Raw genomic sequence first — 25,949 nt, 5'->3', positions numbered from 1 at the left:
TCTGATGCTGCTTGGCCTGCTGTGTTCATACAGCTCTACACCTTGTTATCTCAGATTCTCCAGTATCTGCAATTTCTACTATCTCTGAAACAAAAATATTTTCATTTGTATGGCACTTCCCACAACCTCAGGACAATGCAAGCCGCTTTAGAGCCAATGAAGTAATTTCAAATTATAGAATCCCTACAGTGTGGAAACAGGCCTTTTGGACCATCCAGTCCATGCTGACCCTCCAAACAGCACGGCCGATCCACCTAATTTGCACATCTTTGGACTGTGGGAGGAAACCAGAGCACCCGGAGGAAACCCACGCAGACACGGGAAGAATGTGCAAACTCCACACAGACAGTCGCCCGAGGGTGGAATCAAACCCAGGTCCGTGGTGCTGTGAGGCAGCAGTGCAAACCACTGAGCCATGATGCTGCCCTTTATCAGTGGTGTTGTCACTGTTGTAATGAGGAAACATGACAAGAACTTGTATACATCAAACTCGCACAAAGTGTGAGGTGATAATGCATGTTGTGGGTTCTTTGTGACGTTGGTTGAGGGATAAAGGGTGGTCACGGCACAACTTCCCTGCATCACTTTGACATAACACTATAGGATCATTTACATACACTCAGGAAGGCAGATCGGGGAGAGGTTGGGCACAGTTTAATCTCTCATCAAAAGACAGCTGCTCCAACAATGAAGCACTCTCTCAGTACTGCACTGGGCATATCAACCTCGATTTATCCTCAAATCACTAGAGTGGGACCTGGAGCCTCAAACTTTCGGACTCTGAGGTATCAGCACTACCATATATATACCGGTACTATCTAAATAAGGGAAGTAATATTTACAACAGAACATTTATTAACCTTTGTTCTCGCAGTCCAATAAACCAGTTAATCAGGAAACAGTAGAGTATCAGGATGGTGCAGTTCTTTTTTTAATTTATTCATTCATGGGATGAGGGCATCACTGGCTATGGCAGCATTTATTGCCCATCCTTAATTGCCCAGTGGTCAGTTAAGAGTGAACCACTCATTGCTGTGGGTCTGGAGTCACATGTAGGCCAAACCAGGTAAGGATGGCAGTTTCCTTCCCTAAAGATCATTAGCGAACCAGATGGGTTTTTCCTAACAATTGAAAATGGTTTCATTGTCATCCTTAGATTATTAATTCCAGATTTTTATTTAACTCAACTTCCACCATCTGCCATGGCAGGATTTGAACCCGAGTCCCCAGAACATTCCCTTGGTGTCCGGATTAATATTCCAGCAACATTACCACTAGGCCATCACCTCCCCAATGTGAGATGCAGGTTCAAGGTCTGAAGTAGATCTGCCCCATAACCTAATCTATCATTTCAGGGCAGTAGTTAGAAGCCCTGCACTGTAGGTACTGTCTTGTAGATTTGTACCTAGACCATGTAACCTGCTTGGTTGGTAATGGGCGATCACAGGGACAAACTGCCTGAGTGCTCCCACTGTTCTAGCCAACAATCCTTGATCAGCTATGTTGCAAATCCATAACAGGGTCTGCCTTAGTAACTGAGATAGTAGGAACTGCAGATGCTGGAGAATCTGAGATAACAAGGTGTAAAGCTGGATGAACACAGCAGGCCAAGCAGCAACAGAGAAGCAGAATGTAATCAGAGATTGTAACAGAGACTAGTTCCTGGGATGAGGGGTTCTTTTTGGAAGTGAAGAGATCACGTAGATGAGGTGTGATATTCCTGATCTAACTGAAACATACGACATTATAAAGGAGCCAGACAGGGTCGATGCGGAGAAGAAGCTAGCCCTGACTAGGCCGGGGGAGTTTACAATGGAATCACAGTCTCAAAACAAAGCTGAGTTGAGGAGAAATTGGTGAATCTTTGAAACACTCTATCCCAGAGAAGATGCTTAATCATCGAGTAGTCTCAAGAGAGGGGTCAATAAATTTTTTTGGGCATTAAAAGAATTTGGGGATGGACATTGGGGATGGTCTGTGATCATGGAATAGGCCTGAACCTCCAATTGCTGCTTTTATTTCTTACACAGACATATTTCTCAACTGAGTGTGTTAAGATTCAGAATCTTGCTCAGACGTCTGCCTGAAAGCAGCTCCAAAACAGAGCCATGGGCAGAGGCTGGTCCCAAATCCAGCCTCTGTTAGAACAAGAATTGGACCACATGCTGTGGCACCAATCTAAACCAGATTGACCAACCCCTCAGAGGACTCAGGGAAAGCACACACTGCTGCGTGCATGTTACACAGCAATGGTAAAGGCTCCAATTACTTTCCATCACAGTGACCAGGAATCTCTCCTGCTTGGTGAAAGCCAGAGAGGCGAACAGATTGATGCTGAACTGCATTATGACTGCACCTTCCTTCCTCATCCAGTCATAGGATCATAAATTCATACAGCGTGGAAACAGACCCTTCGCTCCAACCAGTCCGTGCTGACCATAATCCCAAACTAAACTAGTCCCACCTGCCTGTATTTGGCCCATATCTTTCCAAATGTTTCTTATCCATGTACTTATCTAAATGTCTTTCAAATGTTGTAACTGTACTTCCATCCACCATATCCTCTGGAAATTCATTTCACACACAAATCACAGTCCGTGTAAAAGAGTTGCATTATGTGTCCTTTTTAAAACTTTCTCCACTCACCTTAAAAATATGCCCCTAGTCTTGAAATCCCCCATCCTAGAGAAAAGACACCTACCATTAACTCTATCTATGCCCACATTATTTTATAAACCTCTATAAGGTCACCCCTCAACCTCCTATGCTCCAATGAAAAATGCCCTAGTCTATCCTTATAACTCAAACTCTCCATTCCCAGCAACATCCTGGTAAATGTCCTGGAGTAGGACTCAAACTCTTGAGCTTCTAGTTCAAAGACACTGACACTATCCACTCAGCCACAAGACAGACACTGATACAAAAGCAAACCACTAGATAAGAAGCAATCTGAGATAAAAACAGAAGACACTGTAAGTACTCAGCAGGTCAGGAAGCTTCTGCAGGGAGAAATGCAAGCTGACCTGCTGAGGGCTTGCAGTATTTTCAGTTTTTTTAGCAGCCTGACACTAATGAGTGCACTTGTGTCTGCAGGCACCAATTGTGATAATGACCCGTCTAATTTACCTTTTATGGTTCCCCTTGTCTCTCTAACTCAATGAGCTGGCTCTGCCCAGAGTGAGGACTAACATACATCACTGGATTGAATTTATTTGAAACGGTGCCCACTCTCAACAGCTGGCAAAGTCCTCTTCCATTCCACAACTCCCTCTGACACATGTGTAGCCAGCTGCAATGTGTCTGAACAGTTTAATTCTCAGATGTTAACACACATTAAGCATGGCCAATTTCAGATTAGCACTGTAGAAAGAGTGGCTGTGTAATTAGTCACAGAACTTTTCTAGTTTTGAACCTATCGTGATTTCAGTTGTCAACAAACCAGGATGGTCCTGGAGTTTAGGGACTGAAGATTAATCCCTGTCATACAGGACGGAGCAGCTCTGGGAGAGAACAAAATAATCAGAGCATGAGACAAAATGCACCCATGTATTTAATTTCTCCATTGTGCATGAGAATGATCACACTTTGGTTCCCAATGTATCAGCCATGGGATGGGATGAGATGAGGGGACAGAGGCTGCTACACTAACTGGAGCAACTGGAAACAGTAAAGCAATGGGCAGCGGGTCAGAAATGTATTCTGACATTAGATAGTGGAGTACAGCACTGCACAGAGTATCTGGTCATTAACAATTTACATCTTGCTGGTGACTGCATTTCGAGGGAGATGGTAGTGTCCTCGTAATGTCACCAGATTAGTAATCCAGAACCCCAGGCTAATGTTCTTGGGACATGGGTTTGAATCGGACCATGCCATTCTGTGAAAGTGTAATTTAATCCGGAATTTTAAAAAAATATATATAGCATAATGGCAAGCACATCACCACTACTGATTGTTGGAAAAACCCATCTGGCATTGCTAATGCCCTTCAGGGAAGGAAACTGCCATCTGGTCTACACATAACTCCAGCCCCACAGCAATGTGGTTAACACTTAAATACCATCTGGGCAATTAGGGATGGGCAATAAATGCTGAGCTAGCCAGCGATACCCACATCCCATGAGGGGACAAAAAGCTTCCTGCTTTATGTCAATGTCTACACTTCAAAAAAGGCACTCAATTGGTTGCAAAGCACAATGGTGTGATAGGTGCTACATTAATTTGACTCTGTCTTCTAATTGGTGGCACTAAGGAGAATTTCCAAATACACAAGCACCGTGACTTTGCCAGCATCGGGGATAGTTACAAGTTCTCCCACCGATGGCATGTTGGTAAGAGCATGCACATAACATCTGTGGGGTTCAGTTTGATCCCACGATGTTTGGAGGAGATAGATGTGTGGGCAGTATTTGAGTAATTTCTGGATCATCTGTGGTACTTGCAGAAACAGCAAGATCTTTAGCCCCTCAGCACGCTGGAACTGTAATTCAGGCCAAGATACCACCTCAAGTCGGAACTCAGAGTGTGGTCTATAAACCTCATCTTGTTGGCCCACGAAATGGCCAAAGATGCACAATACTGACCCACGGCAAGAGAACAGGCCAGCACCCTCACCCCTCCTGCGCAGAGCTGGCACCAGGGGGTTCGATACCCTAAACAAACCATCACTCTCCTCCCCAACTCACCCAGCTTCCCCAACCATCACTATTCACGATGGGTAAAATCGTATGAAATTTGCGGAAAGATTGAATTGTAAATACACAGAAGAGCTTATGTATGGGACATGGTTAGCTCAGTTGTGTTGATGGCTGGATCAATGATGTCAACAGCATGAGTTCAATTCCTACAAAGGCGGAGGTTAAATGGAGGACTCTCCTTCTCAATCTCTCCTCTTGCCTGAGGCGTGGTGACCTTCAGGTTAAACTACCACTATCCTATGTCTCTCTCCAACTAGCAAGCAGCTCTATGATCTGGGAGGACTATGATGAGTTTATGTGTAATCAGTGTGTGTGGATGTACGTACATGCGGAAGTCTTAATCTTTCATTCCCACTGTGGAAGTCCATTTGGTCACCGGGGTCGTTTCATGAATTGTTCACTTAGGTTTTAGTTGCCACGCCAACCTCCCCTCCCCACCACCCTCTCCCTCCTCCCCCCCCCCCTCTCCCTCCTCCCCACCCCGCTGTAGTTGTCTGGTTTGGCAAACGGTTAAACCGACCACTTCTTGTGTGACGTGACACATCCAGTCTGGCTCCCCCGTGTCAAACACGAGCCATTGTGAGCAGCAGCAACAACAATGTCGTTTCATAAACAAGATTTATGATACAGTTACACCATACAACCATGAGATCAGATTGTCAACACTTGTGGAGCCGGAAGCAAAGCAGGGGAAACACCTGACCGTGGAGCCCAACATGAGGCTGAAATTCTGCAACTTGGAACCGGACATCACATTATTGGTGTCTCATCAAAAGCACAACCATTCATCCCATTAACACTCGGGACCCGAGTTCGAATCCCACCATGGCAGATGGTGGAATTTGAACTCAAGAAAATATCTGGAATTAAGAATCTAATGATGACCATGAATCTATTGTCAGGAAAAACCTATCTGGTTCACTAATGCCCTATAGGGAAGAAAACTGCCATCCTTACTTGGTCTTGCCTACATGTAACTCCAGACCCACAGCAACGTGGTTGGCTCTTAACTGCCCTCTGGGCAATTAGGGATGGGCAATAAATACTGCCTGGCCAGCGATGCCTTCATCCCGTGAATGAATTTTAAAAAAACAGCGCTGCCTCAGAGCTGGGGACACCAACATTTCAGGTTGTAAACCCACTGGGGATCCTGACCCAGACATTACAAAATACCCCTCTAAGAGAATCAGAGGGGCTGGATGGGTAATTGGAGCTGTTGTTGCAAATTAACCTTGACCTTATTGAACGGGGGAGCCCACTGGAGGGGCCAAATGGCTTAGTGCTGCTCCTTTCTTTTGCGTTTTATGTTCAGAGAGAGACCGCGCTCTGTTCATGACCTCAAGCTCCATCACTTTGAACAACTCACCAGCAGCGGCAGGTGTCTTCAGCTGCCTGGGCCCTAAGCCATTTCAGACTGAGATAAGGAGGAACATTTTTACTCATGGGCTGGTGAACCTTTGGAATTCTCTACCCCAGAGGGTTGTGGAAGTTCTATCAATGAGGGAAAGATAGATACATTTCTGGAGACGGATGACATCGAGATTTAACGATAGCAGAGAAAAATGGTGTAAAGGTAGTTGATCAGCCATGATCTGCTTGAATGGTGGAGTAAGCTTGATGGGCTGAATGGCCTATTCTTACTCCAGTTTCCTACATTCCCTCCCTAAACCTCTCCATCTCTCTACCTTTCTCTCCACCTTCAAGGTCTCCTACCTCTTTGACCAAGCTTTGGTTCTTCGGGCTTAACATCTCCTTAAATAGCCTTGGTACCATGTTCTGTTGGATAATTCTTATATAGCACCATGAGGTGTCTCATTACATGCAAGATGCTATATAAACACAAGCTTTTGTTGCTGAACTGTGCTGCTCTCACTAAATTGCTCTTGGAGCTTTCCTGACCTAATGAACTAAACAACCACCAGCCAAGTCTCACTCTCTCACTGTTAATCCTTAAATGTAATTATTTATGTAGCCATTAAACAGTGCTAAGACCAACCTCTAATTATATCCCACAAAGTGTTCCTGTACGTCTACCAAACAATGTTTAATGTCTTGGAAAGATTTACTGAAACTCAACTCCGTCCTTGAAAGGGGCTGAGTTTTTTTTTTCCTTTCCGTAATTTACAACTTGCAAATATATCATCAAAAGTTCACAATCTGTACCAAAGATGGAACCAGCCCAGATACTTTAATATAATCCTAAACACAACAAAGCCGGAGTGGATTCATGGAATTATACAATGAGACAGCGCAGGAGACCATTCTGTCCATTTCTTTTTGCCCATATTGGGTTGAATTTTTTTTTGTTGAACTGAAAATCTTGTCGCCAAAGTTTTCTATCTGTCTGCAGTCATCAGGACAAATACAAGAAAACCAAATTTTATACGATGCTGACAATTTATACTACAGGATAAAAGGGTGCTGATTGGTTGGCAAGTCAGCAGTGATACAATAAATCCTAGGATACCAAGATGTTTAGAGATTCAGGGGGACTTAAAGTGGATATCCACAGACCTCTGACTGTAACAGGACAGGGAGATAAAGTGATTTAGACAACATTCTGGATACTTTCCTTTATTAGTCAAGGTCTAAATTGTAAAAACAAAAATGTTATGCTAGATATGAAACAGAAATTGCTGGAGAAACTCAGCAGGTCTGCCATCATCTGTGAAAAGGAACTGGAGTTAACGTTGCGAGTCCAATGACCCTTCTTCAGAACTGTTCTGACAGTAGTTCTAAACGGCGCTCTGATGAAGAGTCATACCAGACTCAAAATATTAACTCTGTTTCTCTCTCCACAGATGCTGCCAGATCTGCTGAGATTCTCCAGCAACTTCTATTTTGGTTTCAGATTTCCAGCAGGCTTACGAAAATGTCACTGGGAATGTAGAATCTGAGCAACGTGGAGAGATTGGATGGGCTGGGGTGGTTTCTTTGAAACAGAGGAAGCAGGGGAGAAATTTAATTAAAGTTTATAAAATTACTAGGAGCGTAGATAGTGCAGACTGGAAGAACCCATCCCTGTTAATCAAGGAAGGATTAAGTGGGGAAGTGAAGAGAAATGGAACTCACCCCGTGAAAGGGAGGCAGACAGAAATTGCATTTAAAAGGTATTGGGCATCAACTTGAATTGCCATAACTCAGAGTTAAGGCCCAACAGCTGGAAATAGGCTGGATAAAATGGGCTGAATGGCCTCCTTCTGGACCACAAATGTCTGTGTTCGCATTCTGTAACGCTCTCCTGCATTTTAATTTAAATAAAGTATTAAATATTAAACTACCAAATGCTAAACATCCCAATCAGTTCACTTCTGAATCTGTGACGTTGAAGGGAATAGGAGTCCAGCTCTTTCAACGGAAAAAGATGTCTCATTATTCTAACATTCCTCAACCACAAATATTCAAAGATTACATGTTTATCAAGACTGAGCCATGGTTTTATCATCTTTTCAGCCAGTGAACACTGCAGACTGCTGCCTAATCAAATATCACCAAGATTTAAATCATCCCCGAATGCAATCTATAGGAAATTATTCAGCTAAAGGCAGGAATCAAACTAAGGGTCTTCCTGTCTGTATTACGACTGTCATATTCTTCCTTGCATGTTAAGGCACTTTCTGGTAACAGCGACTGTCATCACACCTTCTCGTGTTATTCCTCACACTCAATACATCTGCACACCTTCAAGAGCCATGCCTGCAATAACATCACTGCAACATAGCACGTGGCCTGAGGGTGGAAAGATCTCATACTCCATCTTACTTGAAGCATGACATTCTACTGGGTGCATGCTCCTCTAGTGTAAACCTAATAGCTCAACATCAGCCCTGAAACCTAAGTGCCTGATGAAAGTAATGCTTGCGTATAAAAGTTAATTGTTGTAAATGTTTGTTGGATACTCTAACAACACAGTTTACATGCCCAGTTTCTTATGTTATGGGAAATACCATAAGTATTACTACATGAGGTAAAACACCCCGCTGGATACAAATTCACACTATTTTCATCTGTCAAGTTGTCCAATTTGATGAACAAACAACATCGAATTGAATCGTGATCCAATTGATGTTAACAAAACCCTTTTGCCATGTGACAGACCAGTTCAGTTTTATCAGGGGAGGAACCAAGCAATATTTTACAAGAACTCAACTCGTGCACCATCATGTGGGCGCGATGGATACCAAATACAACAGCACAAGAATATCAGCAAAAGAGTGCAGATGCTGGAGATCTGAAATAAAAATAGAACATGCTGAAGAAACTTAAGTTTCTACAGAGCTCCAAAGATGTGTCATACTGGTCTTGAAATCTTCCTCAGATACTCCCACGCAGGTTGAATTTCTCCTGCTTTTTTAATTACAAGAACAAAAGAAATAGCAGAAGTAGGTCATTCAACCCCAGGAGAGAAAATTCCACAGATTCATGGCCATCTGAGTAAAAGAAAAATACATCTTCTACAATCTTTTATAATGTATACTTCTATTGCGGTGGTATGAGTCCACTGGATGGGAATAAAGACACAGAAAAGAGACTGTTCAAGTGTTGAGGCATTCCAATGGTGTAAATTTGGCAAAACTGTTTTCAGTGACATGGGATTGGTAACCAAAGGACACAGATTTAAGATAATTGACAAAAGACCCAGAGAGGGAGAGGAGTTGACACTATGCTTTACTGTGATCTGGAATTCACTACCTGGAAGTGTATTGAAAGCAAATTCAAACACAGCTCTCCAAAGGGAATTAGCGAAGAAATTGGAAGGAATATGTTCGAAATAACTCCAGAGGCCAGTATCCCATCACCAAGTCACCCTTTATTTACACGTGCATAGTAAATAACCTGGATACAGCTTCCTCAGGGGCAGCTCTCAGAGTGAACAGCACCTCTGACACTCCTGTTTGTATCTGTCAGCCAGGGCTCCTGGATTGGACCAGATTAGCAGCCCCAATCGGAGAGCTCATATTCTATACGGTCCACCTGGCTGACCTTGTTATAATCACAACAATGTTGAAAGAGTGGGGTAGAGAGGAAGTGGAACTAATTAGTAGCTCTTTCAAAGAGCCAGAACAAGCATGAAGAGTTGACTAGTCTCACTCAGTGCTGTAACATTCAGTAATCGCTATTTAATGTAATGTCATTATTGTCTTCCCATTGAAGAGAGAGATGACTGGTGGTGGTAATAACAGGAAGGTCATCACACCTCAGCTGAGGGGAGAGGTTGAGAAGGCCGGCCACCTCAGCCAGTGCAGGAATTGAACCTACACTGTCGGCATCGCTCTGCATTACAGACCAAACTTACAGACAACTGAGCTAACAGCCACCAATTCTTAATCACCCACCAAAGCCAAATGAAGAAGGGCCCCAACCCAAAACGTCAACTTTCCTGCTCCTCTGATGCTTCCTGGCCTGCTGTGTTCCTCCAGCTCCACACTGTGTTATCTCTGACTCCAGCATCGGCAGTTCTTACTATCTCTGAAAATAGTTCTTACTGCCCATTCAAAGCATCTAACTATTTCTGAAGTAGGTCCAAAGTTTCCAAACTCATCACCCTCCCAAGAACTGCATTTCTAATTTTAAAATAATTAGCACATCATGCCCCAATGATACCAGCTTTAATATTGGACTTCCCTCTGTGCATTGATCCCCACCTCCTCATAATTTTCTCTGTTCCTCATCCCAAAGCACTGACTCATACTGGGGTGTTGTTTTACTCGCTGAATGCATTTTCAATGCAATGCTAATGCAAAGTTACTCAATATCGGTCACATCAATAAGAGATGGTGGATTTTCACTGATGTCAAAACTTTCTGGTAAGTTCTTCAGTGTCTGTGGGCTGGCTTTTCCTGCTGGACATGCAATTGCACTTTTACGTAAACCCTGCTTATTTTGGGACCAGACAGATCCCCTTCCTGAGAGATTCAACAGGTAGGTATTACTTTCGAGTATCTCATAATTGTTATGGCACAGAAAGAGGCCATTCAGCCTACATGACTGTGCTGACTCTCCAAATGAATAATTTCCTTCAACAGCATTCTCCCACTTTTACCCTGTAGCCTTATATATTGCTGCTTTTCACACATCAATCTAATTCCCCTTTAAATACTTGGACTCAACATACCTTCACCATAGTCTCAGGCAGCATGTTCATGGGGGTAGGGGGGTTCACTTCACTCCATTGGCTGGATGGCTGGATGGCTGGATTGTCAGATCAGAGTGATGCCAACAGACCAGGGTGGGGTAAAGATGATGCAAGGTGGCCAGGGATGTCAAATTGAGATCCTGTCAATCCCATAGAAAAGGAATCAGCCCCTCACGCCTGCTCTACCATTCAATGAGATCATGGCTGATCTGTGATCTAATTCCACATACCTGCCTTTGGCCTATATCCCTTAATACGTTTTGCTGAACAAAAAAACTCTCTCAAATGTAAAACTAACCAGCAACCACTGCCATTTGTGGAAGACAGTTCCAAACCTCTAACACCCTTCGTGTGTAGAAGTGCTTCCTAACATCTCTCCTGAATGGTCTGGCCCTAATTCTCAGACTATGGCCTCTAGTCCTAGAATCCCCAACCAATGGAAATAGTTTATCTATCCTGTCTTTTCCTGGTAATATCTTAAAGATGAGAATCAAATAACTCCTTAAACTTCTAAATTCCAGAGAAAACAGGCCTCATTTACATAATCTTTCCTCTTAACTTAACCCGAAGTCCAGCTATCCTTCTTGTAAATCTACATTGAACTCCCTCCAGGGCCAAAACATCCTTCCTGAGATGCAGTGCCCAGATCAGCTCACAGTTCTCCAAGTGAGGTCTAACTAGGGGTTTGTGTAACTGCCGCATAACTTCTGCATCCTGTACTCCAGTCCTCTAGATATAAAGGCTAGCATTCCAACAGCTTTCTTGATTATTTTCTACACCTCTTCATGGTAATTTATGCACCTAAACCTCCAAATCTCTTTCAACATCCACTGTATGTAACTTCATACAGTCTAGAAAGTGCCCTGATCAATCCTTTTTTGGTCCAAAAAGGATAACCTGCTCTTGCTTACATTGCAGTCCATCTGCCACATCTTTTCCCATTCACTTTGACTGTCCAATATCCCTTTGTAATTTTAAACATGCCTAACTTTGCGTCATCAGAAAATTTGGATGGATGACTTTCTATGCCATTGTCCACGCCTTTATGAAATAATGTGAATAATTGCGACCCTAACACAGATCTTTGTGGGACACTGCTGGTCACATCACAAATGGAAACAAACTTACTTTTGGATTTAATTCCCGTACTGACTGATGTCTCCATGAAGGCCCTGCCTTCTCAACCCTGTCTGAGATATGGTGACTCTCAGGTTGAACTCACCACTGGTCAGCTCTCTCTCTCTAACCGGAAGGCAGCTTCTGGGACTTTCACTTCATTCATCCTCTCACAAATTCAGTCTCAAGGCCTCCTCGATTTTGCACCTATAAGCTCCTACATCCAAACTAATTGTACTGCACTGCTCGTTAGAAATGTTTTCTTCTTGTCTTTTCTTCCCATTCAATTTTCTATATTCTCTTATTAAATTGTCAACTCAATCTGTGATTTTGCAAAGGCATGGGACTGGGGTTTCAGTGCAGGGTCAGGAAGCCAACACCCAGATGGGTTTTGGCTCCCCAACCTGCCTCTGAGCTGTGTCACCTTGTTGTGTCCCACGACAAAGCCACTAATTGGGCAGGAGGTTGGGTTTGGTGCCCTATGAAGAGGGGTCCAGCACCTCTGGGAGGTGGAAGCACCCTCCTGACCCCACATTGGGGGTTGCTGGTGCACTGTTAGGGGACAGCAGGAGGCTCAGGGAAGGAGCAGGAAGATAAAGAAGATTCAAAATGGACTGGAATGCGAGTCAAGGTCCAGTTCATGACCTGTTGCTCACTGACAGCCCCCAAATTCATTCAAACACAAATGGAGATGAGCTTGCTTTTGCCATGTGGTGACCCTGACAGCTGTGTGCCAACTTGTGCCAGTTTTAACAAATCCCAAGAGGGATATAATGGGGCAGCAAGCACATTCCTCATTCCTTCACCTCACCAGAAATTCAAAAATAATCCGAAACAATCCCAGAGACATTGCAGATCTATCAATGACCTCCAGGTCTGTAAAGTTTAAACCATGGCTGCATTAGGTCCCAACCCTCTTTGAAAACCAGCCATCACAGCATAGTAGGATGCCATTTGGCCCATTGAGCCAATGCTTGCTGATATTTTTCCAAATTCCTCCTGTGGAGGTAGCAGCCATTCTTGCCCCATTGGATCGTCAGCGCCTTTTGGAGCTGACATTAACATCATTTAATGTCCTAAGTGAATATTTCCTTACATTGACTACCTGATCTAATGGAATCTTCCCTGCCTTACCTCAGGTCGAGGTGATTAATGAAACTCTCAAAGCAGCCCTTTCAGCTGCGATCAGATAATTCAGAAAAATTCACCCAACAACTGGTGACCCTTTGAATCAGTTGACGCAGATTTCCAGGTCTGTAACTAATAGGTAATCAGGGAAGCTAATTTAACATTTTCAAAATGTTTACAACTCATTAGCCCTGTTTACAAGAATGTTGCGCAGACATGCTCACTGCCAACTAACTTTGCTGTTTTAATGGCTCACGGTTTTAGTTACACAAAGCAAGCCAGAAGAGAATTTATTCAGCAAGACCAGAGAAACTTAACAATAGGTTCAAGCAAATAATCTGAACCCGAGCACTTCCTTCCATATCTATTACCCACTCCCCCCCAGCCTCACGCCTGTGCTTTCAGCAGAGCGAACCCATTTTCATCCACTCCTAGATCACCCTATGATCACCCAACTAGATTTTATTCTTACACAATAAACAGAAATTGCTGGAGAAACTCAGCAGGTCTGACAGCATCAGTGCAGAGAAAGAAACAGAGTTAACATCTCGAGTCCTGTGACCCCTGATTAGAACCTTCTGAAGATTCTGAAGTGCAATCTTAGTGCGCTGGGCCCTGTTTGGAGTGGCCACACCAATCCTACACAACCACACTGTCAATCTCATTTGGTATCTAAATAACCCCTGTCAGATTTCAGTCTCCCTAATTCCTCCTAGTAGCTCATGTCCATTACAATACAGATCAATGTCAAAATAAAAAATCATAGAACAGTACAAAAGTGGGAGGAGATCATCAGTCCATCAAAGTTAGTGCTAACGCTTTCCAAGAGCATGATGTGGAGGTGCTGGTGTTGCACGCAGGTGGTTAAAGTTAGAAATCACACAAAACCGGGTTATAATCCAACAGGTTTATTTGAAATCACAAGCTTTCAGAGCGCCGCTCCTTCGCTGATGAAGGAGCAGCACTCCGAAACTTTGTGATTTCAAATAAAACTGTTGGGCTATAACTTGGTTTCATGTGACTTCTGACTTTTCCCAAGAGCAATCCAGCCCAATCCCTTGTCCTTTTCCAGTTTCTCTGCATTGTTTTCTTTTAAAGTGTCAGTTCAATTTTGGAGACAAACAATCAATGTCCTAAGTCCTACACACACCTCGTGTATAAAAGATTTTCTTCATATTGTCTCTCATTCTTCCTCCACGTTCTTTAAATTTTCAGAAATGCAAATCCTTCAGCAGTAGGAAACAGTTTCTCTTTATTTGCTCCACCTAAACCCTGAGCCAATTTTAAGCTTAAAAAGGTTATTGCACTGTTTTCAATTCAAATGCACGCCCTAGCATTAACTGTCAATTCCCTCTCTCAAGATTTCAGTTAAATTGCTTCATGATATTGCACATTGAAGATTTGCTGAAGGTGAATGATACATGTGCAACCCAAGGGAAACTCATTGTTTGTTTGAATACTGTGCAGTAATGTCACAGAGATGTGAGTAGCTCCTAGAAACGGAAGCAAGCTGTTTCATCAGTTCGGCCGGTTCCATATTCAGACCAGGCCTGATGTGTGGCCTAACTCCTACTTTATCCCATGTTTTTTAATACCATTGTCTCGCAAACAATTTCTCCCGCTCAGTTTAAAAAAAAAAGATCTATCATCAATTGCCTTTCAGAAAAGAAAATCCCAAACTTTCTCCAGCCTTTGTATGAACAAGAGTTCCTTAATTTCATTCCTGAAAGGTTTGATTCTAATTTTTAGACCTGAATCCAAAACCAGTAACAACAGTTTCTCTTGATCCATGCTATTTGCTTACGTTAATGTTTTGGGGGAAAACAATCCAACCTTCAGGAATACAAACTCAGTTTGGACAATGTTTCTTAATTACTTAATTCTTGGAGTTCAGGTATAGAAACATAGAAACTAAGTGTAGAAGGAGGCCATTCTGCCTTGAGCCTGCTCTGCTATTCATTATGATCATGGCACTATCTCAATGCCATATTCCCATTTACTCCCTACATGCTTTGCTACCTTTTAAATCTAAAAATTTATGTATCTCTTTCTTGAATATATTCAATGACTTGGCCTCCACAACATTCCGTGGTAGAGAATTCCACAGGTTCACCACCCTCTGAGTGAAGAAAGGTTTCCTCATCTCTGTCCTAAATAGTCTACCCCATATCCTGAGACAGTGTCTCATGGTTCTAGACTCCAAGGGACATTGCCATTCTGAAAAAGCTATGCTATACTCCCTCAAGGCGATGTACAGAACTCCAGCTGTAGCATTAAGTCAGACGTCTTGTATTCTCATCCTCTTTTTCAATTCTCTTCCTGAAGGCAAATCTGACCGACAGCGCTACGATCTCCACCACAGCCAAGACAGGGATCAAACTCCATGCTGTTGCACTAACCCACCTCCTCAAGCAGTTGCTACGGCAACATATATGCATGTTATATACATGTTTCGGCAGGAGCTATGACTAGTGATGGTAGAGTTGTTCCCTGACCAGGGTTAACTGGTTAGATACTTCTCCCACTCCCAACACCAGCCACTGGCACAGATTGGAGAGATTCACAAGGTGATTCTGAAGCTGTCTGACTGTTTCTTCCTTGGCTAGCAAATCTGAAATCTTTTAACTCCGAGATGGGAAACTACCCATTGCACCATAAAGTTTCCTTCCTCTAGGTTTAAAAATAACACTATTCTATTAAACCTTTTGATTATTCTCTATTTGTTCAAGGCATTTGGTCCATATACATATACATGAGCCTCATGCACCTCCAACCTCCCTTGTTTCCGGCTTTTCACCATTTGGAAAGTCCCCTGATCTGTCCATTAGGGGTGTAAAGTGATGAACCCATATGTTGTACAACTTTATCCATTCTCTTAATCCACTAGTATCTTTTCGACTTTGTGGCTCTGTTGTTTACAAAGCTGCCTATCTTTATCTGGTTTAATCACTTCAGACCATTTAGTTTGCCTTTTTCCGTTCTGTTGAGCACTGGGAGAGGTGGATTTGTTCTAAGAATGCATTTGCAGTAGTTTGTATTGCTGTTCCTCCATTTCTGAGATCTAAAATTCATGAATTGTTTCCCCAATGCACAAGTTCTGTTAAAGGGGACAACACAAAGTTTGGTGTTGTTCCAAGTAGTGTGCTTGTGCGCACACACGTATGCATGCATCAGTGTGTGCATATGCATGTGTGTACGCATCTGCGCGTGTATCTGTGCATATGTGCTTGTGTAGGTATGTTTGTGTTAGTATGTGCACGTGTGTGTATGTATGAAGACGTAAGTGTGTACGTGTGTTGTGTATGTGTCTGCATACGTGTACGAGCATGTGTGCATGTGTCTGTGTATGCATGTGTATACACGAGCATGCACTTGTGTGTGCATGTATGCATTTTCGCACACATCTGTATGCATTTTATTTTCCGTTTGATGACTCAGTGGGTCTTACAATCAGGAGATTTTAAGTTCAAGTCCAGAGGCTTGAGTACAAAATCCAGATGAACACCTCCTGGTCCTGGCCCCCATACTGAGGGAGTGCAACACTGTTGGAGTGCTAGACTGTTAGAGTGACCACCTTTCAGATGTGACAATAAACAGAGACCCAGGCTGCAGGTGGATGTGGAAGACTCTATGCCGTTTCTTTGAAGAGGAGCATGGGAACGCTCCCTCGTGTCTGGACGAATATTTATTCCCCAATCAACATCATTCAAACAGACTGTCCAGCCATGATCAGCTTACTGTGTGCAAATTGGCTGTTGTGTTTCCCACATTATTACAGTGATTACATTTTAAACCATTTCATTGGCTGTAAAGCTCTGTGAGGTACAGAAATGCAAATCTGTCTTTTTTATGTTATTATTTTATCTGAAAGTACGAAGAGACGGAGTTATGAGGATGAATGATGTGAGACTCTGCTCCCGATTACAGTCGCGCTCAGGCCTGAGACACAACAGTCCTGAGCACCTGGTCACTTTTCACAAGGGAAGGGAGCAGGGAGGTGGAGGGAGAGAGGAAGTATGGAGGAGAGAGAGCTGATTGATCACGCACCACTACATGCTGCATTCAAATATGTGAAATCTTTCAGGAACTGGATTGCAATGCAAGGAATTCAAAGAGCCCTGTGGGTCCTGGTAAATTTTACATTCAGTGTCACAGATCGATTCCAGGCAGCATTTGGATCCGACAGGATCGGGCAGGGGATTAAAAAAGTTGTTTAACTCCTCGCAGCTGGGAGATGGTTCAACTGATCCCTCGACCCAGCCCCACACTCAGGATAGTCTTAAAGACAGAAGCCATTAGGCCTTGCTGTGTTCCCTCACTCCCAAAGTAGTGTGACAGCTCGCTTAGATTCTGGGTCAAAGGCAAAGGAAGGAATGTAATTCAGGAATGGTATCATTTTGTCAAAGCTGCCCAAGTCATTGCCAGCTGGATCAAGTCTCTCTTGATTCACCCTGACCTGCATGCTATCCACCTGGAAGATTTCTAAGAATCCCAGGCTACTCAGGGACACAGTTGTGCTGGAAAAGGAGAGGGAAGGGAACACCTCCCTCATCGGCCTGCACCAGGAGAAGGCCATTGATATGACGGTCGTGCTGTCCAAACTGGGATTTGGGGACGGAATCCAACTGCTCTACACAATCATCAGGAACCCAACTTCAGTCAATGGATTGGAATCAGAAAGCTTCCCCCCCAACCCCAAATAATCGAAAGCCCCCTTTCCTGTCCATGTGTCACTTATAAACTTTCTCCAAGCCCCTCAGGAAAAGTGTGAGTATGAGAGAGCTGATGGTCCTGTAGTGGAGGCACTCCAGTCAAAACCTCCCTGCACATGGCCAGTGTACACCTCAGATCCACTGTCAATGCACAGACTCATGGGCATCTATGATCAGTTCGAACTCGCCTTGGGAACCAAGGGAAATCAAGGCAAGAGCAGGCCATGCTCTTTGGGACCTGGGGTGACCAATCCTTTAACCTCCACCATCAGGGCAGGATACCTGAAGATGCTGGGGTAAGATTTGAAGGGCTCAAGGCATGTAAAGAGCTAGGTGGAGAAAGTGGCTATCCATAGCAACGCTGACTCTCAGCTGTGGGTAAGAAGCTGATGCCAGGTACCCGGCTCTCGGTGTTGTACGTGGTACAAATCTGATCCATTCCACGCTCCCCTGTGCCATGGTGATCAACTGGACCACCTTCAACTACAACTGGGAGTCACTAGTGGACCATATTCACAGGGATATTATGTACCAATCTTGAGATATAAAGCGGGAGAAACATACCAAAAGCCGCCTTTGTCCTGATGGCTACCTTTTACATGTAGCTGTGTATAGACCCTCAGTACACAATCACCAGATGTCAATACATGCTGGAGACAATAAGGACTCCAGATGCAGGAAAAGTCAGAGACTATAGGTGTGGAGGCTGGTAAAACACAGCAGGTCAGATAGCATCAGAGGAGCAGGTAAGTCAACGTTTCAGGCTGAAACCTGCTGAGTGTCTCCCTCGCCTTGAAGGTGGGTCCGGCCCCATTGCCCTGGAACACTCCGACTACTTGGATCATTGACCCTTGCAGAGAAGTTGATGCAGCAAGCATCTTTGACCATATCTGTCGGGCAGTAATCAGTATGCAACGTCCTAGAAACCAAGGAGATGATTGATCATGTCCAAAGAATATGGCAAAATGTCTCATCGCCAAAACTCAGCACCATGATGGAACTTGGCTGTGGTGAGAAAGGACCTCACTGCCAGACCTTTCCTTCACATCCAGGGTCTTATCCTGTCCACGCCTGATCCTCAAGGAGTCTGCGATAAGAAGGTGGACAACAGTCTCTTCCCTATGGTCTTTGCCTTTGTAGGGAAGGTCTGGAGAAAATGATTCAGTGGATTTTGTGAAGGCTTGTTCCAAGCAGCTCTGTGATGCAGGACTCTGTGTCCTATCACTTGTTCCATGGGAAACTCACTGAGATAAATATGAACTGTACCAGGAGGGCCATCCACTCAGTGGAAGACACTCTTTTATAGAAGGATAAAAGTTGAATTGATTGAATGATATAAAACCCTGACTGGAAAGGGTGTTTCCTCTTATGGGTGAATCTAGAACTAGGAGGGTCTATTTAAAAATCAAAGGCACGCATCTAAAACAGAATGAGGTGAAATATTTTCTTCAGAGATGGTGAATCTTAAGAACTCCCTTCCTGAAAAGGAGCTGGGACCAGGGTCCCTGATATTTTTCAAGTGGGAGGAGCAAAATGCTTGATACACAAGGTGTGCGTGCGTGCATGGTGGTTACAGGTTGTCAGGGGCTGGTGGGAATGGGCATCAGAGATTACAATCAGATCAGCCATGATCTTCTAGAATGATGGAACAGATCTGAGGGTTTGAATGATCTACTCCTGCTCCTAAGTTTGTACATTCACACAGGACATCACTTTTGGGGAGGCACTGGCTGAGTGGCATTATCGCTAGACTATCAATCTAGAAATTCGACTCATGTTCTCAGGACCTAGGTTCGAATCTCGCCCTGCCAATTGGTGGAATTTGAATTCAATAAAGAATCTGGAATTAAGGGTCTAATGACGACCATGACACTATTGTCGATTGTTGGAAAAACCCATCTGGTTCACTAATGTTCTTTAGGGAAGGAAACTACCATCCTTACCTGGTCTGGCCTACATGTGACTCCAGACCCCCAGCAATGTGCTTGACTCCTAACTGCCCTCTGGGCAATTAGGGATGGGCAATAAATGCTGGTCTAGCCAGTTACATCCATATTCTTAAAGTGAATAAAAGACACAAGCACAGTTTTCATACAGAGAATTACTCAGGAAAATTCCCTGCTGAGAAGCATGAGCTGTGGGAGCACCTGGAAGTCACAGAGATGCATTTCACAGGCTCAGAGCATCCCAGAACATTTTTTTTACAAGCAATAAAAGACTTTCGAAGCACAGTCACTTATACTGCAGGAACCAATACAGCTAATTAGCACACTGTGTGTTCTAGCAAACAGCAATGACAGAAATGATATTGCTGGCAGGATAAATATTTACAAGGACACAAAAAAGAAAGACATTCACTTCCTAAGCACTCAGGATTCCCGATTAAAATCTTTCCATGTCCCATTAAATACTTTTCTTTCTAAAGTGTGGTCAGCTGTTAGCATACTAGAAACACAGCTCAATGGAAAAGGTGAGGGAGAATTTGATGCACTTTATTGAAACAGTGACTATGAGCTCTCTCAAGTCCACCCTGGGGAGTTGATTGACTCACTGGTTTCGCATCTCAACCGAGAGGGGACACCTCCAACATGCAACATTCTGTCAGTGCCCCACATCGCAGCCTGGGCCCATAAACTGTGCACAGGTGCACAGATGGTACCCACTGGACCCACAGCCAGGGGTCAGGCTGATGACCTGACCTCTTTGTGATACACAAATAACAGCCCAAGCCAAAGTCAAGGACTCGAATGGTAAATGGCACAAGAGAGAGTCCTAATAACACTTCCCCCTTTCACTGAATCAGAGGAGATTACAGAAAACTCAGAAGACCAAGGAGGCCGGTTAATGGTTAGATTGTAAAAACCTGACTGTGGTAAGAACGGTTGGATGTTGTCCCAGATAGGAGCTGGAGTTAGGACTTATCTTTCCAGAAATGAACTTGCATCCTGTTGTGGTTATATATCTGATACACACACTCTGAAACTCTGCACATCCACGGGCTCACACACACTCTGAAACTGTACATACACAGAATCTCTACACACAGACTTTTACACAAACAGATTTTTACATAAACTCAGAAACTCTATACACACACACACACACACACACTTTTACACAAACACACTCAGAAATGCTACCTATGAACCTCTCCATACAAAACAGTAAAAATCAGGCACAAAATATACGCACTCGTGTGGCCACGTTCACAAGGAGACACGGACAAACATACAAATACACACACAAACATAAAGGCACACCACCACACCCTCAGCCACATACACACAAATCAATGATCACAATATTGTGTGACAGGATGCCTTTCACATAAGGTAACAGCAAGAAGTCCCCCTAAACTGGTAAACAAAACCTGCCAGCCCCTGCCCCGGCTTCTGTGAGGTGTCTTCAATCTCACTTCCTGACACAAACCTATCGGAAACCTGTATAGATCTCCAACAAACTGTCAGCCTGTCCCACACAAAAAGAGACTCTGAGGTCCCAGCACGTAGAACAAATACTTAAACTTGAAGCAAAAACCAGTGAAATTGGCAAATGAGACATACTGTCAGACATATCTTGGACACCTCAGAACAGAGGACCAGTATGATCAGTATGCTCATTTCCAAGTATAGCTGATAGATTTTTTAAACAGTTTTTCCCTCTGGTGTGGTGAAGTTAAACATCACAAACTCTGAAATCAGAGCAGAAGTACCATTCAGGACTTACTGTCAGAATCTCTCACTCAGAAACACATCATGAGCCGAGATCAACAAGAGACAAAGCAGTTGGAGCCAGACCCCTTTTTACACAGAACGTATGAGAAATAACGACAAAAAATTGAAACAGTTTTAAGAGAGTTTATAAATTAAAGCAGTACCTTTTTTAAATGACCATCGCTTCATCCAGAACTTTGAGAAGGAGGGCCAGGAGTTATTTAGCGGAGAGTCAGACATTTAGCAAATTGAAAGTTATTTTCCAACAAGCCCCAGGAATAGTGCAACTGTGAAAGCTCAAGCACAGGGAGGCAGAGTGAACTAAGAACAAACCCGCTATCCAAACAGTGTCGACAGCCTGAGTGCTGAGGGGAGGGTTGGGGGGAGAAGCTGGAGGGGGCAGTCTGCTGTCAGACTCAAGTTGCGTGCCAACATCAGAGGCTGCAGGGAGACAGGCTGTGGTTTCACTCTGTGCTGTTTGACTGAGGGCTGGCTGCGAGGGAGAATCAGAGAGAGACAGAGAGGGAGCTGCCAGGGGCTGCAGCAACAGGAGAGAGAGCAAACAGAGACGGGGGAAAAGGGGAATGGGGTTGGGGGGAGATAGGGGAAACATGGGTGAAGGGGAACAGACGGCAATAAAGAGAAACAGAGAGGGAACACAGAGGAAGAGAGATGGGAGCAAACAGGGGTAAAGAGAATAAAAAGAGGGGTTTGAGAGAAAGAGAAGGTGACAGAGCAGACGAATGGAGAGAGCAAACAGAGAGATGGAGAGAGATGAAAAGTGGAAGGAGAGGGAGTGAGAAATAAGGAGCTAAATGGGGAAATGAAGGATACCCAGGAACAGAGATTAGGAGGAGATCCGAGACAACCAGGTGCAGGGCTGGATGAACACAGCAGGCCAAGCAGCATCATAGGAGCAGAAAGGCTGACGTTTCGGCCCTAGACCCTTCATCAGAAATGGGGGAGGGGAAGGGGGTTCTGAAATAAATAGGGAGAGAGGGGGAGGCGGATAGAAGATGGATAGAGGAGAGAATAGGTGGAGAAGAAACAAACAGGTCGAAGAGGCGGGGATGGAGCCAGTAAAGGTGAGTGTAGGTGGGGAGGTAGGGAGGGGATAGGTCAGTCCAGGGAGGACGGACAGGTCAAGGGGGCGGGATGAGGTTAGTCGGTAGGAGATGTGGGTGCGGCTTGAGGTGGGAGGAGGGGATAGGTGGGAGGAAGAACAGGTTCGGGAGGCGGGGACGAGCTGGACTGGTTTTGGGATGCGGTAGGGGGAGGGGAGATTTTGAAGCTTGCGAAATCCCGTGGGGAAGCAGTGAAGGGAAGACAAAGCAGGAACAATAGAAAGGTGATAAACAGAGAGAGAAAGGTAATCAGAGAGTTAGACAGCGTTGAGTGAGGAAGCGCAGAAAGTGGGGAAGCTCAAAGGCAAGCAGAGAGAAAAGGAAAATAGTGGAAGACTATACAGGAAAAGAGGGAAGAGCTGTAAATAATAGAGAAGGTTAGAGAGAGAGTGAGGGGGAGAGAGGTGAGGGGGAGAGAGTGTGGGGAGTAAAAAGAGACAGTGAGGGAGAATGATACGAAAGCAGAAAGAGAGGTGCGAGATTGTTGGAGATGCAACATTTTCCCATTTTAAACATCAAGCCCAAGACTCTGAGGACCGGAACAGCACGGGGTTAGATACAGAGTAAATCTTCCTCTACACTGTCCCATCAAACACTTTCAGGGCAGGGACAGCACAGGGTTAGATACACTATGAAGCTGTAAGGATCTGCTGTTGAGTGCCCTGTTGTTGCTGGGCATACTGAAAGTGCTGGGCTTTCTGGGTTGGAACATTCTCTGCTGGACTTGGTCCTATCTCAGGAGTTGTTACATCAGCTACCTGCTTGGGAAGAACTCTCAACTCTGGGACAGAAAGGCTCGAGGTATCTTTACTCAGTCAGCCAGTAGGGGAAAGACTTGACAAGTCTTAACATCCAGGTACTCAATGGGTCATTTGAGTCTGAACACTGAGCTCATGCCCCAAGAGTTTTGAACACATAATCGGAGCTGACACACCCAGTACTGCACTGTCAGAAACATCATGTTGGGGTAAGACATGAAACTGAGGTCCTAAATGTCCAAGGCACTATTTTGAAGAAAAATAGGAAAGTTCTTCCTGATTTCCCAGACAATATCCACTCTCACTTTGCTGCTTGTGTGATTTTTTTTATATATATATAAAAAATCCCTTCAGTGTGGATACAACAGGCCATTAGGACCAACAGGTCTGCACCAACCCACCCAGACTGAGCCCCCCCTACCCTATCCCTGTAATCCTGCATTTCCCAAGGCCAATCCATCTGACCTGCACATTGTTGGACTGTGGGAGGAAACCGGAGCGCTCAACAGAAACCCATGCAGACACAGGGAGAATGTGCAAACTCCACACAGACAGTCACCCGAGGGTGGAATTGAACCCGGGTCCCTGGCACTGTGAGGCAGCAGTGGTAACCACTGAGTCACCGTGTCACTCAATGCTGTCTACTGAACTTCCTACATTTACATCAGTGACAACATATCATTGGCTGTAAAATGTTTTTGGTCTTCATAAGGTGCTATAAAAATGAAAGTCTTTCCATTAACTAGCTCATGAATTATAGCACAGCAGGTTTCATGAGGCGAATAGGGGGTTAGGGGAAATGAGGGGGACATGAGGAGACAGGATCCGATTCTGTGGTGTTGTGTGTGATAATCAGTATACCTTTAAGAGACACAATGCCAATGTCACTATGCCTTTTAGAGACATTCTTATGACATCATCACTGTATCATCGCATGTAACCAGAGGATATAAAGATCTCAGACTCCCTCTTATCTCCAATCACTTGAAGCATGGCATTCTACTAGGAGCATGTTGACCTGTGTAACACAATGTTAGCCCAGACACTGATGCGCCTATGAACCTAATGTTTGCATATAAGAGCTGGCTGTAATAAACATCTGTTGGGTTCTTCAATACCACAACATCCACATCCAGTTTCTGATGTTGCGAGGGATATTCTAAGCATTTTCACATACTCATACCTGCTCTCCCACTGCCTTAATCTCCCTTGCTCTCTTTGTTCTATCTGACCCGTCCATCTTTCTCAGCATCATACAGCAACCAATCACATTTCCACCTCTCTTCAATTCTGAAGAGATACAATGCATCATATGGGACTCAAAACCCCAACTCAGTTTCTCTCTCCATTGATGCTGCCAGACCTGCTGGAGTTGAATTTCAGACCTCCAGCATCTGCAGTATTTTGCTTTTAGCTAAGTTTATGAGCAACGCCACTGGCTGCTGGAGCGTTACAGTCTGTGAGGGCAGATGTTGACAGACTTTCACCTGGCTAAACGTGACAGAAGTGGTCATGTCTGTTGCGCCAAAGTTTATTCTAGTCAAGAACCAAGTAACCAGATTGCAACAGTTCTTTGCATTAAATTTTAGACTATTTGTAAGATTTGAGAAAACACAGCAACAGTCTGTAAATTTTTTTGCAAATTAGTGCCTCTGATGACTTAAAACATTGTCTTGTCTCAACACTGCTAACGTTGGCTGATTAAAAAAATGTTCTTTTCACTGAAACCAGAGATACCACTACCAAAGAATGATAGCATGCCTGCTTTCAGAAATTGTTGTCCTGCACAGACCACATTCTGAGAAGAGTCATACCAGACTCAAAATGTTAACTGTGCTTTTCTCTCCACAGATGCTGCCAGACCTGCTGAGTTTCTCCAGCACTTTCTGCTTGTTTCAGATTCCCAGCAATCAGAGTATTTTGCTTTAATTTGGTTGCCAATTCTGGCCATCCTGGAGGTTATGTTACATGATTCCTCAGCTGCATCTCCCACTCATTGGTCAACTGATATGTCCATCCTGCCTTCTTGCAGCCAATTAGAAAGTGAGTAAATCCTAGTTGCCCAATTAGAATAATTCGTCCCTTGCAGGTCATCAAACCTTGAGTCACTTGCTTGGAGACACAAAACCTGAATATTTTAAGAAAACGAAGGCACATTGTTGAAGGTTTTTGTCTTGCTCTCCTCAGGACAAATGTAAAAATGCCAAGTTTCAGACAATCCCGCATGAAAAGCTTCAGCGAAAAATGTCTCTTTCCAGCAATGAACCTTTAACACCACATCCAATACTTCTATAAATTAATAAACAAATGTATTCAAAGAAAATGAAACGTATTTTGGTATGCCTCACTGGGATAGCATGCTGGAATTCAAACTCTGGTATTTCCAGAATTTATCTGAGAAGTAAAATTCCCCAGTTCATTTATCTCTTGGACCCAAATCACAGAAGGCACAGGACAGGTTTCTGTACTTTTCAAGAATTACTTTTTATTCACATTTTAGTTGATTTCAGCTACAGGTAAATAATTATGAAATACTGACATATAACTCTACTAGTTAAAACTTTA

General features: G+C 43.9%; 1 protein-coding gene across 1 annotated transcript in view; it reads right to left on the bottom strand.

Annotated features, from left to right (window-relative positions):
• Positions 1–21,820, bottom strand: part of arhgef18b (rho/rac guanine nucleotide exchange factor (GEF) 18b) — a 229,805-nt gene extending 207,985 nt beyond the window's left edge. Inside the window, exon 1 of the mRNA XM_048613939.1 lies at positions 21,667–21,820. Within this exon, the coding sequence (XP_048469896.1) occupies positions 21,667–21,742 (76 nt within the window). The 5' untranslated portion in view covers positions 21,743–21,820. The remainder of the gene's footprint in view (positions 1–21,666) is intronic.
• Between the last annotated feature and the right edge of the window lie 4,129 nt (positions 21,821–25,949).

Source organism: Rhincodon typus, chromosome 29 (assembly GCF_021869965.1).
Source record: "Rhincodon typus isolate 14 chromosome 29, sRhiTyp1.1, whole genome shotgun sequence".
NCBI classification, from domain to species: Eukaryota; Metazoa; Chordata; class Chondrichthyes; order Orectolobiformes; family Rhincodontidae; genus Rhincodon; species Rhincodon typus.
The sequence above is the reverse complement of the archived record's forward strand: the minus strand, read 5'-3'. Positions and strand labels throughout refer to the sequence as shown.